Consider the following 13898-nt stretch of genomic DNA (forward strand, 5'->3'; position numbering starts at 1 on the left):
CTGTACATAACCTAAGGTAATAGTAAATACATTGTAGACAATTTTGTTGCAGAATATATTCTGCGAATCAAATAGTTATGGCATGGAATGCTTTTCCTGAGTTTCAAACAACATATGTAACTTGCTTGCATTTTACCTTTATGTACTTTGCCTTTATTTTGCAGTGTCTGAAATTGTATCTTTTTTTCCCCTTTTTTGTTTGTTCTTTTTTTAATTTGAATTTTTATTGCATTCCTTAAATTAAAATCTATTCCCTTCTTTCCCCAAAGCTACAAAGCCCCCAAAGTATAAATGTGGAACGACAAAAGCATGTCCAGCGAATCATTTTGCTTTCAAAATGGCAAGTGGAGCAGCCAACGTAGTTGGACCTAAAATATGTGTAGAAGACAATGTGTATGTATGAACCAATTTCTTTAACTAGAGACGTAGAGGGATATATAGATATCTCTATACTATCAATACCTGCATCTTCTCCCATGTTATCTTGCCTGCATCCTATGATTTCTGTGGGCCATTTTTTTTAATCTCTACTGCAGTTTTGATTGGCTTGATTTTTTTTTTTTTAATTTGATTTATATGTTGCCCTTCTCCAGAGACTCAGGGCAGCTTACAATGCGTTAAGCAATAGCCTTCATACTCTTGTATGTTTATACAAAGTCAGTTTATTGCCCCCATAATCTGGGTCCTCATTTTATCTACCTTAGAAAGAATGGAAGGCTGAGTCAACCTTGAGTCTGGTGAGCTTTGAACTTGCAGTAATTGCAGGCAGCAGATGTAAGTGGATGTTAATTAGTCTGCTGAGCCACCAGAGCTCTCTTATTATGGTGATTTTAATTATTCTGTTGCTTTCTTTCTCTTTTTGAACTCTATTTTTTCAGTATTATATCTTTGCATCTCATTAACAGCCTTGGATATTGTTCTGTAGTGCAAACATAAAATACAGATTTTCTTACTAAATGATGTCTGGGGAAATCCTGAAAAAATTCATAAAACTTTACCAAAGATTGTCATAATTATTTTTTGCAGGGTATGTGGGTAGAGTATTTCTAATTATGTGCTGAAGTATTCCAAACTGTCACCAAATAATCCCCTGTGGTAAATATTTAAGAGAATGATAAAAAAATGTCAAGATGTATTATAATTAATTTAAAGTCTTCCTATTTAACATGCTTGGCATAATTTTACTTCAATGATTATGAACTGCTCCTTGGATCATACTATGATATAGTGTTGTAATGGATATGACCATTTTCATTGTAGATAGCCATGAAAGAGGTTAGATTTTTATTGCAGATATTGTGTAATATCTGTGTTGTATAGTGTACCATAGTAATCCATGTTCAAATCCACAATGAGTCCATAGTTTCTGCATGTCCCTGTGTGTTACTGTCTACTTATAGACAGCAGAAGAAATGTCCTGGAAAACTTACTAAACAAATCAACAGCCAGTTAAGACGGGTTTGACACCCGCCTAAGAAAATAACTTGATAAGCCCCTCCCTAGTTCACACAAATATAAAGGGGATTCAGCACATTCAGACTTATAAGATTCAGTTACTGTACCTATTATAATAAAAGCGGTTGGCATTGGTTTCTTAATCTAGTTTATCTTGTAGGGCAGACATTCTTTCATAGCATTATTTTGTGTAAATAATGTAAAATGAGCTAACCCATGTATATGTCCTTGAACTTAGAAAAAGTTTAATGATAGTTTTTTCGGTCTATTTTATAGCAGAGGGAATATTCAGGAAAACTCCAGAACCTTTGGTTCTCTTTCCAACCCATACTGACATGGCCATTCCAGAGTGATCTACAAGTTTCCAGAAAGAAATTTTCTGAAACCATTCAGAAGTCATGTTTTGGAGGAAACAGACCATGTCTGAAAGACCACAAATAACTTTCTGTTCAGGAAAATTTCTAGAATACTATCAACCCACTCACAGGTTATCCAGATGATCAGAATCGACATATTGAATGGGAATGTGGCTGTATGGCTGTACATCAATAAATATTCAGGGTGATTTGAAAATATGAGAATCATTTATAACAATACATTAACGTCTTTCTCATTATGCCCTAAGGATCAGCGGCAGAGTTTTCATGACTTCCCTCCTAATGCAGAATATATTGGCCTGACCTAATTAAAATATATATTCAATATTTGTTTCCAAGGCAGCATGCAATCTTCTGCAATTTGCTTGCAGAATCCCCCAAGATAGAGTTTCTACATCTTCTTTATCAACTGGCCTTATCCCTCCCTCAGCAATTGGCCATGAAGGACTAGACACAATTCACTAAGAGGATGTCTCCATTCTCCCTCTGAGCATCTTTGATTAGCGGTTTTACTTTTTTAGTATCCTGACCTATAAAAATGGTTTTCAGAAATACACACTCACCAAAAATATCTGTCTTGCACATCTAATTGAAGTCTTTCATTTTGATTTTTGTTTCAATTAAAACTCAAATTCTTGCTTTATCAGGAAGACATTTCAGCATAACTGAATGTCAGATTCAAAGGCTCAGCGTTGTTCTTTCATTGTGGCCCACAATTTTGTAAGCTTAGTTATCAAGTAAAGCTTGTGCTTTCAAACCTTGCTGTAGTCAGGTGTAGGATAACAGCCTTTAAACATTCTGCTTATCCGTGTGTCCCCAAAAATAATATAATATATTATTATTGTCTTATATTTTTTGCCACCAAAAAAGGCACCAGGTCTTATTTTCAGGGGCGATGTCATCCACTGACTCACTTCACTTGTGTGCATCGCCCCGGCCTCTTTTTCACTATCAGAGGCCTTCAGGAACTTCTTCGTCCGGCAAGGCTTTCCTGAAGGCCTTTGCAGCCGATAACAGAGCTTCAGATCGATCTGGAGCTCTGTTATTGGCTAGAGAGGCTTTCAAGAAAGCCTTGCCGGCTCTAGAAGAAATGGGCCGAAGTGTGCGAGGCCTGACTGCAACTATCCGAAGGTAAGTAGAAGGGCAGCTCCACCCCCCCCCATCCCCACCCTAGCTTGATTTTTACCTGTGCACCATGGAGTGGTCGGGGTCTTAATTAGGGCTTATTTTGGGAGGGGGGCTTATATTCAGCGCACGTGTAAAAATCAAGCTAGGACTTACTTTCTGAGTAGGTCATATTTTTGGGGAAACATGCTATCTTGATTCTTAAAGTGATATTTGAAGTAGAAATTCCCTCTACTGGTAGACTTAGATTCACAGTTTAGGAATTTTTTGAACCCATCCTAGCCAAGTAGGTGTGGAAGAATATCTGTGGCAAACAATGGCATTTTTCTCCAACTTCAGTTGATCTCATTAACCAATGTTTGGACTTCAAATCCCATAATTCCACAGCCAACATAGCTCTGATGAGAATTCTGGGAGTTGAAGTGCACACACTTGGAAGCTGCCAAATTAGAGAACTTGTCTCTAGGTGAAAGAAATGCCCCAAAATTAATATGAAATATTAATATTACCCCAAATCTGATAATTCATTGAATAGTATTTTACTGTCCTTAACTTTACTTTTCACTCTTCAGGAATAATTGTTCAATATTTGAGTAAGAAATCTAAAAGCGATGTGTTGTCCCCCTCTTGTGGTAAATCTTCTACATTACTAAATGTTGCTGGAAATGCATCTTTCCTTTCTTTGCAAGTGCTTAGTTCAAATGCCTTTTGCTGAGATCATATTGTGTGTTAGATTCTGATCTTTCCAATGAAGTGTTCTCCCTTTGGTATGGGTTATAATGTCCATTGTGACTGGGAATAATGGGAATTGTAATCACAGAAGGAAGGCAACAAAGTGTTAAAGAGTAGTATAAACTATATAAAGATCACATCAGAATTTTTATTCCTCTCTGTTGATATTAAACAACTGCTATATCTTGAGCTTCATACTTTCGTTTCATTTTCTGTACACAAATTATAATCGGGGATAATGCCGGACATACCAGCTTGCAAATCAGCTTGTTCAGTTAGGAATTATGTAACAGTAAAAACAGTTCTAGTTTCTTAGGAACAAAGGGCCATGGGTTCAATTAGCTCATTTGTGGCAAACATGCTGCTACATTTCAAGATGTTTCCTATGTGAGGGGCTAGGAAGGTTCCTGTATCTAATTCTGTAGATATGATTTCTTGCTTCCATAGCTGAGTAGACCTAATTGTGTAATTCAACTGACTTGATTCAAGATGAAAGGTAATCTGCTCTGCTGTTCTTCATATGCTACAAGCTTGCCTGGTGATAATTAAAATGACAGCGGTTAAGAAAGGGGACAACTTTTGTGCAGATTTTATTTAACAAACCTGAACAGCTAAGAAGGGTGGCCACATTTCTTGTGGGGTTTTTTTGTTGTTGTTGACAAGAGTCATGCCCCCTCCAAGGTGTGCAATCAGAAGTTAACAAGACAAAAAGCTTATTGTAATTATCTTCATTTGTTTTGTTTCAGCTTGATGAGTGGTGTTAAAAACAATGTGGGGAGGGGCATTAATATAGCCCTAGTAAATGGTAAGTGTTTGTACATGTCTGCCCAAGACATCCTCTTTGCACCTATTTATCTTATTCATCAGTGGAGCATAGTTAGGAGCCTCTCCAAAAGATGTTCAAATGTGAGCATTTTCCTTCTCACTTCTGTGCCTTGTTTCCCTACTCTGCTAGAATTGATTGATTCAATGCCACTGTGGACAGGGCCAAAGGAGCATATCCATTCGATATTTTGTCTCCCCCCCCCCTTTCAATTCCCCTCTCCCCAAACTTATCTGGGGGTATCTAAGAACTGTAGTAGCTCCACATACTCCACTTTTGTGATGCCACTCCAGGACTTTGTGTCTGCCATATAAAGCAGCTCATCTGTTCAGATGACATGACTGTCATTTGAAGGGTGGGGATTACTTTAGTCCCAAACAGGCCAACGATTGTAAGCCTTAGACTAACAGATTTAGGTCGTTTGACTATTCCGCTTCCCTCCCCCCCCCAGTGCTTCAATGGAAACAGGGCCACTTTAAACTACTACACATTTTCCTTATCTATAAATAGATCTAATTATTGCAGCTCAGAGTTATAATATAATATTTCATTCTTGACTGCTTCTGCCACTGTCACATTTCCCTTTTTTCCATTTCCTGGTTTAGTGTGTGTTTATCTTGTTTGTGAATGGTGCTCTATTGATAACACAAAAATCCATGTTTATTTTTAATACATAAGGGTGTGCTTTCCTTGGCACTGGTTCGTGGTAGAATAATTAAATGAAATTTCAGAGGGTAGCTATGCCTATTACTAGGCTCAGAAATAAAGCTAAGGATGGACTAACACAATTAAAAAAAAATATCTGAAAAAGATAGCAAGCCACATTCTGTCAAGAAAATTGTGATGTCTTTGCATAGTCAGCAGAAGTCATCTTTATCTTTCTTTTTTAATTTAGATTTTTTTAAAAAAATTAGGTGAAATATGTTTAATTGATTTGTTTGTTCTCATGGTAATTAAGGCATTAATTTAACATAAATTGGCTATCAAAGAAGTGACAAGAAGTGAAAAGCTTCTTCTGGCCCAAACTTGTTCCTACTACTAGTGGGGTGAGGGGTGTCAGTAAAAATTTAAAATAATGGTAGAAAACGGGAATTCTGCCACTCTAATTTTCATTAGCTGATCAAAGTGGGTCCTGGGTCCTAAATATCTTCGAAAGTTTGGAAATAATTATTTTGTCAAATTTGCACAGTTGTAGAATCTGCAGGGCAGCATGCTTGATGAATATTTGCTCTTGCTAAAAATCAACATTACTGTATACAAAGATAGAAAAACATATTTTTCTATCATATTTTTCTAGCATATTTAGTATTTGCCACTTACTTGTTGTCAAGCACAAATCACCAATACAGCATGTTTTAATTATACCAGTTGCTGTTCTGTACAAAGAAATCCATATTAGCCCTTATCTGATTTTGAGTATATATGTTCCTAGACTATATTTCTAATCATAAACCCATTAATAGAGAGCAGTTCTTTTTATCTTTATATATTACTTCTTCATAAACAGTATATGGTGATTTATTGCATATGGTGTCTTATTCCTTTTGCTAGGCAAAACAGGTGAAGTAGTGGACACAAAATACTTTGATATGTGGGGTGGAGGTAAGTGCAGAAATATGTGCTTATTTTATAAAATAGTTAATATGTTATTTTATTTGTTCACCTATTTAAAGTAGACATTAGCATGCCTATTAATAAAATCCGGTTTATTAAAGCTAAAGTAATTCTAATAACCAAAACTTGACAAATGTTGCTTTTCAATTTTGCATTAGATATTTTGAATTAAAATATGAGTTTTGAATGAAAATCTTGTAAATCAAAATGGGGTGGCATTTCTTTTTTGGCAGTCACATATAATTTATGTTCTTTTTTTGCCTTTGGCATTTATTGTTATATTAATGTTAGATATCATGTTAGTCGCTTTGCAAGATGAACAGTTGTATAAATTTAATAAATAATAAATGTTGTGCTTCCATTTAATGTAGATGTAGCCCCATTCATTGAATTTCTGAAGAATATTGCAGATGGAACTATTGTATTAATGGCAACATATGACGATGGTGCCACCAAGTAAGTCTGTTGGAAATACAATACTGATTTGTCATATTTGCTTTCTAGTAGATTATAATTAGATAAGAGCTAAAGGGAGACATGTTGTCCTTCCAAGAATGTGGTCATTTTAAAACGGGGTTGTGATCGTTCCACAGAGGTCGCTGAATAATGTACGTATGTGTGAAAGTGTACATTATTTGTACCAATAAAGACACAATTTCAATAAATATGAAGCAAAGTTTTTATATGAATCAATTTGGTAAATTATATTCTAGATAATATTACATTTCTATAGTAATTCTTAAAATTCTGTTGAAGGCTTACTGAAGAGGCACGGAAATTAGTATCAGATTTGGGGAGTACATCCATCATGACGCTTGGCTTCAGAGACAATTGGGTTTTCTGTGGTGGGAAAGGAATCAAAACTAAAAGCCCTTTTGAACAGGTATGTTTTCACGTTAAAGTTTAGATGACATATTGGAGTGTCTTTTGAGCCCAAAACATACATTGCATCCTGGAAGTGTTGCTGATTCATTTTGGTCAGCTAATCTGGGAGATACACTTCAGTAACTGAAAAGATACTTAATTGGAATTAGGAAGAGGGTCTGGATTGATTTGGATTTGAAGAATAAAAGTCTTTGGAGTCATATATAGAGTGCTTCTGCTTACATCTAATGAATCTTTATCAAGTTGCAGTGACATGGTACATGAGTACCATCATATTTCATCAAAATCATTCTCCCTTCAATTCTGGATCACTGAACAGTCTTAGTGCTTTGCTCAGAATTTCCTAGGGTCATATCAATTGTTTGAGGAAGATTTTGAAATTGAAATCTAAATATCTTCATTCTGAATATTCGTTTGTTCCCTGTCCTTTAAGCATCTTAACTATTTCTATTCCTGATGTGTTACTTTGATGCCATTTTTTCCTGTTTGAAGCTGCTAAATTATTTCTGTTTCTACTATTGCTACATATTATTGTATTATAAATATGGTTGCACATATTTATCCAGATATTTAGACTGGATTTGGTGTCTTCCTTCTCAAGAACCTGGGATAGGCAGATGTTATTATATATGGATAATCTATAGTTAGTCTAAAACTGGTGGAAATTTAACAATTCAAGTCCTAACAAAGGATCTAAGAATTATTAAGATAGCACTTAAGAGCACAGGCAATTCTAAGCAGAATTGTTTTGGGTAAATTAGAGTGTTCAGGTCTGATAAATTCAACATTTCCAGATATCAAGGAAGTCCTTTAAATATTACTCCAAGGGCTCCAATCATGATTGGTTTAACAATAGATTTCTTTGCAATCTCAATTTCATTCAACTTCAGTCTCCAAGTCCTAATATTTCGTATTGTTTTCCAATTGCTTTTCCTCAACCCCTGGCATTATGATGATAATGGTGGTCAATCACTATAGATTCTTAGGAGGAAAATAAGTAGGTTCTGTATATATGTTATTTGAAAATAATAGCAGAAAATTCTTACACCGATTTCTATGCTAATATTCAGACTAAGCGCATTGTTGTCTATTAGCTCTCATATTTCATTCAGCTTTTTGTTCTTTTATCTAGAACTTTTCTTTTTTATATATTTCTCATCTTGGAAAAATGCAGCAGGACATATCATTTTGTACCACCCAACATAAATAAAATACTGTTTTTTGTAAGTTAGAAAATCTTGTGTTTCAGTGCAACCCTAACTATACTTACATTTAAATTGAAATGGCTTTCTCTTTGCAGCATATTAAAAACAACAAGGACACCAACAAGTATGAAGGATGGCCAGAGGTTGTGGAAATGGAAGGATGTATTCCACAGAAGCTAGAATGAACAATCTGCAATTGGAAATAGACAATGCAAAAGAACAGTGGAGGGGAAAATGCACTTTTCTGCTGCTGTGAGATTGTGGGATTTGAGAAGATAGAAGCCAAGTGTGAACTCCATCATACTAGCATGGCTTGATGCATAAGGCACATTAAAAAGCTGTGCAAAGTGATGGTAAATTGCACCAATTCATTTGACTGGGCATGTGAAATACTTATCCTGCTGGATTGTGCCCTATGTAAATAATTTCCAGGCATGTTTTCACTTTAAAATGTGCATGAACTTTTTTTAAAAAAAACATCAGGCTTATTTATTGTTAAACTGAAGAGATTCTTTTTTCTGTCTCTTTTTTCTTTTTTGTAAATAGGCCCTAAACAAACAGAACAATTGTTTCTGAGCATTCTTATTCTTCCTTCTCTTTCTCCCTTGTTTCTAAAGCCACTTATTGTATGTAAATGTCTTCCCTCAAAAGTAATTAGAGATACACAATGAATAGTTGAGCTAATCCTGAGCTTTGTTGTATCCTGTTCAACTACAACATTGCTGTGTGCATATATTTACATGGGTATGTAAATTTTAGAGGGAAAAATAGTTAACTATTTTTATGCTATGCCTGTTGGAAAACCACATTCTTCAGTGACCCCTTTCAGATAGAGAGGGTGGATGTTTGATACAAAAATGTAGGACTGCTCTACAAAGCACAGTTAAATGCTTTTCATTAAAATCAAATGTATAACACTGTGTCTGTTGCAATTGTTAACTCATCCGTATCCCATATTTCTTGTTAGCAATGCAAGCTGCTAATATGGCAGAATAATGTAATTGTTTCTTGTGTGTTCAACTAAGAGGTTTTTTTAAAAAAGACCTGAGATCCAGAGGATAAGAGAATTGGTTGAGGTCTTGCAAAATCATAAAAAGAAGCCAATGTTGGCAGTTACTCTGTTTTCTCGGAAGTATGGAATTGCATATTTTTACAAACAAAAAATTCCTCCTGGAGGTGACCTGGTGTGTATCACTCCTTAATTGGATATTTTTCAGAGATAGTTTCAGTTGCATGATAGGCAACTTGGGGAAAGAAAATCCACTGGGGAACATGTTTTCCTAGAGTGAAAACGTTACTGTTTAGATTGGCTGATCTAACTAGACAGACCTCACTAAATCATATTTTTGCAGGTGCTTATACAGAATGCATTTGAGGTCTCCAGACAGTTCACTTCTCACAAATGTCATCTCCCCATTTTCTTGTCCTACGTACAGCAGCAGGGAAGGGCACAATGATCCCCCTTTTTAATAATTCACATTGCTTCATAGTGACATTGTGTTAATTGAATTATAGCAAGTTGGCTTACAGTTCTAGGTGCCTCTAATGTACCAAGGTCAAACTTGCGCCATCACATTGCCATCACGTGACGTATCATGACATTTTTTTTCCGTTCATGGAGCTGGGGTGGGCATGGTCTGCCCATGACGCATCCGGCCCACAGGCTGCCAGTTTGACACTCCTGTTCTAATGGCATTAGGGGGTAAAAGTCAAGCAGGTTCACAGGGAGTTTTGGGATGCCCAGGAAACTTCCCATTCTCTCGATATGGAACTGCACTAGATCACAATGCCTGCAAAAATTATTTACACCCCCCTTCATTTTCAGAAAGCATCTGGAGAAGGGAAAACTCTAAGATGCCTCTTGTGGGAAGATGCTTATAGGAAGATATAAGTATGACTCTTGGGATTGTCCTTTTTTCCCCTTTTTTTGTAAAGATGACAGTGGCAATTTTGCAGTTGTTTTCCAACTCAAACAATGAACAAGCATTTTGGACATCTCTGCTTTACAGAGAGACTTTAGCAAGAAGTAAAGTATGATTAACTGTTTGCTGAGATGTCAGAATAGATCCTGTCAATATGTATATTGTCAGTCTGAACTGAGGTGATTAAAAATATCCATTTTTAAAAAATATTGGAAAGAAAAGTTGGGCTTAGAAGCTAGTATTGGAGTAAAGAAATATTATTTGCACTGAAAATATTAAAGCAATACTGGGGATTAATTACTTTATGTAGTTTAAGAGAAACGTCTAGCTTTTCAATGCTACGATTTGATGACTGGAATATGAGCTACTTTACTGTTTTAACCTGTTCATGTTATCTTTTTCTTTAATTTGCTGTAGTTTAGCAATAAGTATATCATAAACAGTCAGATTGATTATTTGTAAAGTACTTTGCAGATTCTCCAGCTATGTTCATTGAAGTAAAATCACTTGTCTGTGTATTATATTTTTTCATTAAATAAAGTTTTAAAAAACAAAATATGGACCTGCTCAGGAAGAACCCCTTGTACTTAGTATATTTTTTTTGGTTATTTTCTTTTTTTGGGGGGGAGGGGGTGTAGACAAGAATGACAGGGATAAGCATTTACAAAATATGGTAAGAATGTGACAAAACTATGAATTAACAAAATATTCTGATTAAGTGCTGCTCTCAGTGGCTCAGTACTGATGTATCAACAGGTGACAATCAGTTGACCTGTAACTTAAATCACAAAATATATAGTGTGCCACACTGACTTACCTGATCAAAATATTGCTGATTAAATCCTTGTTGGGAACTGCAGAAAAGTATTATTTGATTAAATGTGGAATTCTCTATTGGCACTATGTGTTCCTTCACAAAACACAGCTACAGAAGCATTGCACTCTATGGGCCATCAAGGTTAACATCATCTTGCTATTGTGAACAAATGCTGTACATATTGTATGGATGTTTATTGTTTGTGAATCAAGTTTTCCTAACTATCACATTTTGTATTCCAGCTCTGTGCACTTGGTCATGCAGATCAAACTATTTTAAAATACCTGCCATGGGGAATGGGTGCTTTGCCTAAAAATATACTTTTCTCAGCCTGAGAAAAGTAAGAGTATTTAAATAAGTTACAGGTCCCTAAGCACCTCTTGCCCCTCAAGTTCTATTGTTCTGTGACCATTATAGTTGACTTCAGTCTGATGTTCCATATATTTTGATTTTTGAGAATATCTTATTTTGAGAATAAGATATGTTCCCATATCTTAAAGCTATTAAAATACTGCTGATAACATGTGTCATGCTAGGTTTTGTAGCTTTCCAGTTTTAAGAATGATTGACAAAAAGCTACTGGCAATAAACCTTTCAGAAGGGGATCTCCAGACACCATCTTATCTGTACACTTGCTGCCGTTTCTGTTAATTAGTTCTGATAATAGAGAAAGGCAAGTAAACACATATGTTAATATTTTATTGACAAAATGAGAATAAACAAAAATCAGGTAATCTCAATATAGCAGCAAAAATTGTTCTTAACCTAGAAAAACAGTAACATACATTATTCCCAATGTGTTTTGAAAGGTGCTCTTGAATCTCAATTCTCTCTTCGTAAATAATCTTAACAGAATTGAGCTTTTCTGTCTACTTCTGTGTTTTTGAGAGGCTGAAGAACATTAAGTAGAGGCCAAGCGCTTATTTCAGGGTTCAAAAAAATATAAGACAGGGTCTTATTTTTGGGGAACACATTATTTAATGGAGGAACTACGTCTATAATCTATAGACTGTGATGAAGGTAGATGCAATCTGATACACATTTAGTTGGGAGTCAAGCTCACTGAAATCAAGAACATGCAGAACTAATCCAAGCAGAATTGGACTACATTGTGTGGTATTGCTGGAATGTTTATAGAACCATAAGCCAACCCAATGCACTTACAATTTTATATTAAACAGTGGCTGGGAAGTGAGCTCTGTGAGAGCTAATAAACATTCTGTTTTGGGATAAAATTAGAGGATTCTTCAAATCCCTTCATTATTCTTATATTGTTGATGCTGGAAAAAGTTTTCAAAGGCAGAGATACAGCAAACCAAGCCAAACCGACCTATTGAGATCAGTAACCAGATGACTGTTCCCGTCAGATCAAGGGGGCAATTTTTTAAAAAATAGCCAACATCTTTGCATTAAAGAGTGGAATATTTCTATAGCTACAGTATCTATGAAAGGAAGAGAAATCCCTGGTATGGATAATGAATTAAGAGAAGCACTGCACATGCACAACTTTCCATAACCACAAAAAATACAACAGATCTATGGATGCAGTCGAAGAATGGGGCCTATAGTCTTCCAGATATTGCTAGTTACAACTTACTAACAGTTTGTATATCGGGGGGGGGGGGGGGGGAATCAAGCTCCTTTATGTATCAGAATATTAAGTTTCAAACAACGAAAGTAAATCTTGGGGAGTAAATTGGATTGCTTCCAATTCAATTAGAGTAATATTTAAAGTTGCAATCCTATTATCCTGAATGTAATGTACATAGAAAAGAACACTAGAAAACACTCTCTTCATCCCAACACAATACCAAACATCCTCTTTCCATTTCTACAAAAAGTAGTTAATGTCAGCAATCTGGTCAATAATGGGAAATGAAGCACTTATGAAATATAGATGCAGAAGAATGATTCTGTCATTGATATCTTGCACCAAGATAATTCCCTTTGTTGTGTAGATGATACAGGTACTCCTTGACTTAACCATTCATTTAGTAAATGAAGTTACAATGGCACTGAAAAAGGTACTGGTAATATATGAACTGCGGGGGCACAGTGGTTAGAGTGCAGTACTGCAGGCTACTTCTGCTGATCACTGGCTGCCAGCAGTTTGGTAGATCGAATCTCAACAGGCTCAAGGTTGACTCAGTCTTCCATCCTTCCGAGGTCAGTAAAAATGAGGACCCAGATTGTTGGGGGCAATATGCTGACTCTGTAAACCGCTTAGAGGGGGCTGTAAAGCACTGTGAAGTGGTATAAAAGTCTAAGTGCTATTGCTATATGACTGTTTTCATATTTTCATTGCAGCATCCCCATGACCACATGATCAAAATTTGGACCCTTGGCAACTGGCATGTTTATAAGTTTAAGAATACAGTTTATAAGAATGTATAAGAATAAAGTACCTCTCTGATAAAGCTATGTAGGCAGCTGTGCAATCTGCAATTGCCTTCATAAGTGACTTGTATTTATTTCCATATTGAAGGGGTCCTCAATAGGTACATTATTTATTTCATGGTACACTGTACAGTATCTTTACAAATCAGCATCACACCTATTTTCTTTTTTTAAATGAGACTGCTCTGAAATGCATCACAATGTAGACCTGATCAAGAAGCCTCAAGGGAAAACAAAAACACACTTCAGTACTTGAATACTACTGTACAATTGCCACAAATACACAATTCTCTCTCTCTGATAGAATATTTGTAGTTCAGCGTTGAAATGAGGGATCCTTGGTGCTTTCTGTGCTTGAATGTTTTCTTGCAGATGTTTCATTACCCAAACTAGGTAACATCATCAGTGCTAGGACTAATCAGTGATAACACTAACAAAGTTATCCAGCTAATCGAGACTAGCTCTCGATTTCTGACACTAATTGAGACTGTGATTTTTATTGCAAGTTGTGATCATCATAAAGCAGGTCATCACATAAGTGCTTGA

The 13898-nt window shown here is 35.8% G+C and overlaps 1 protein-coding gene across 2 annotated transcripts in view; it reads left to right on the forward strand.

The window, feature by feature from the left end:
* FAM3C (FAM3 metabolism regulating signaling molecule C) overlaps nt 1–10715 on the forward strand; it is a 30710-nt gene extending 19995 nt beyond the window's left edge. For both annotated transcript variants that reach the window (XM_070947026.1, XM_070947025.1), the window contains 6 exons: nt 270–393; nt 4436–4494; nt 6064–6114; nt 6498–6582; nt 6883–7009; nt 8312–10715. In XM_070947026.1, the coding sequence (XP_070803127.1) occupies nt 270–393; nt 4436–4494; nt 6064–6114; nt 6498–6582; nt 6883–7009; nt 8312–8401 (536 nt within the window). In that variant the 3' untranslated portion in view covers nt 8402–10715. The remainder of the gene's footprint in view (nt 1–269; nt 394–4435; nt 4495–6063; nt 6115–6497; nt 6583–6882; nt 7010–8311) is intronic.
* The last annotated feature ends 3183 nt before the right edge of the window (nt 10716–13898 follow it).

Source organism: Pituophis catenifer, unplaced genomic scaffold, assembly GCF_029215685.1.
Source record: "Pituophis catenifer annectens isolate HBS135680 unplaced genomic scaffold, rPitCat1.0.hap2 SCAF_7, whole genome shotgun sequence".
Taxonomy (NCBI): Eukaryota; Metazoa; Chordata; class Lepidosauria; order Squamata; family Colubridae; genus Pituophis; species Pituophis catenifer.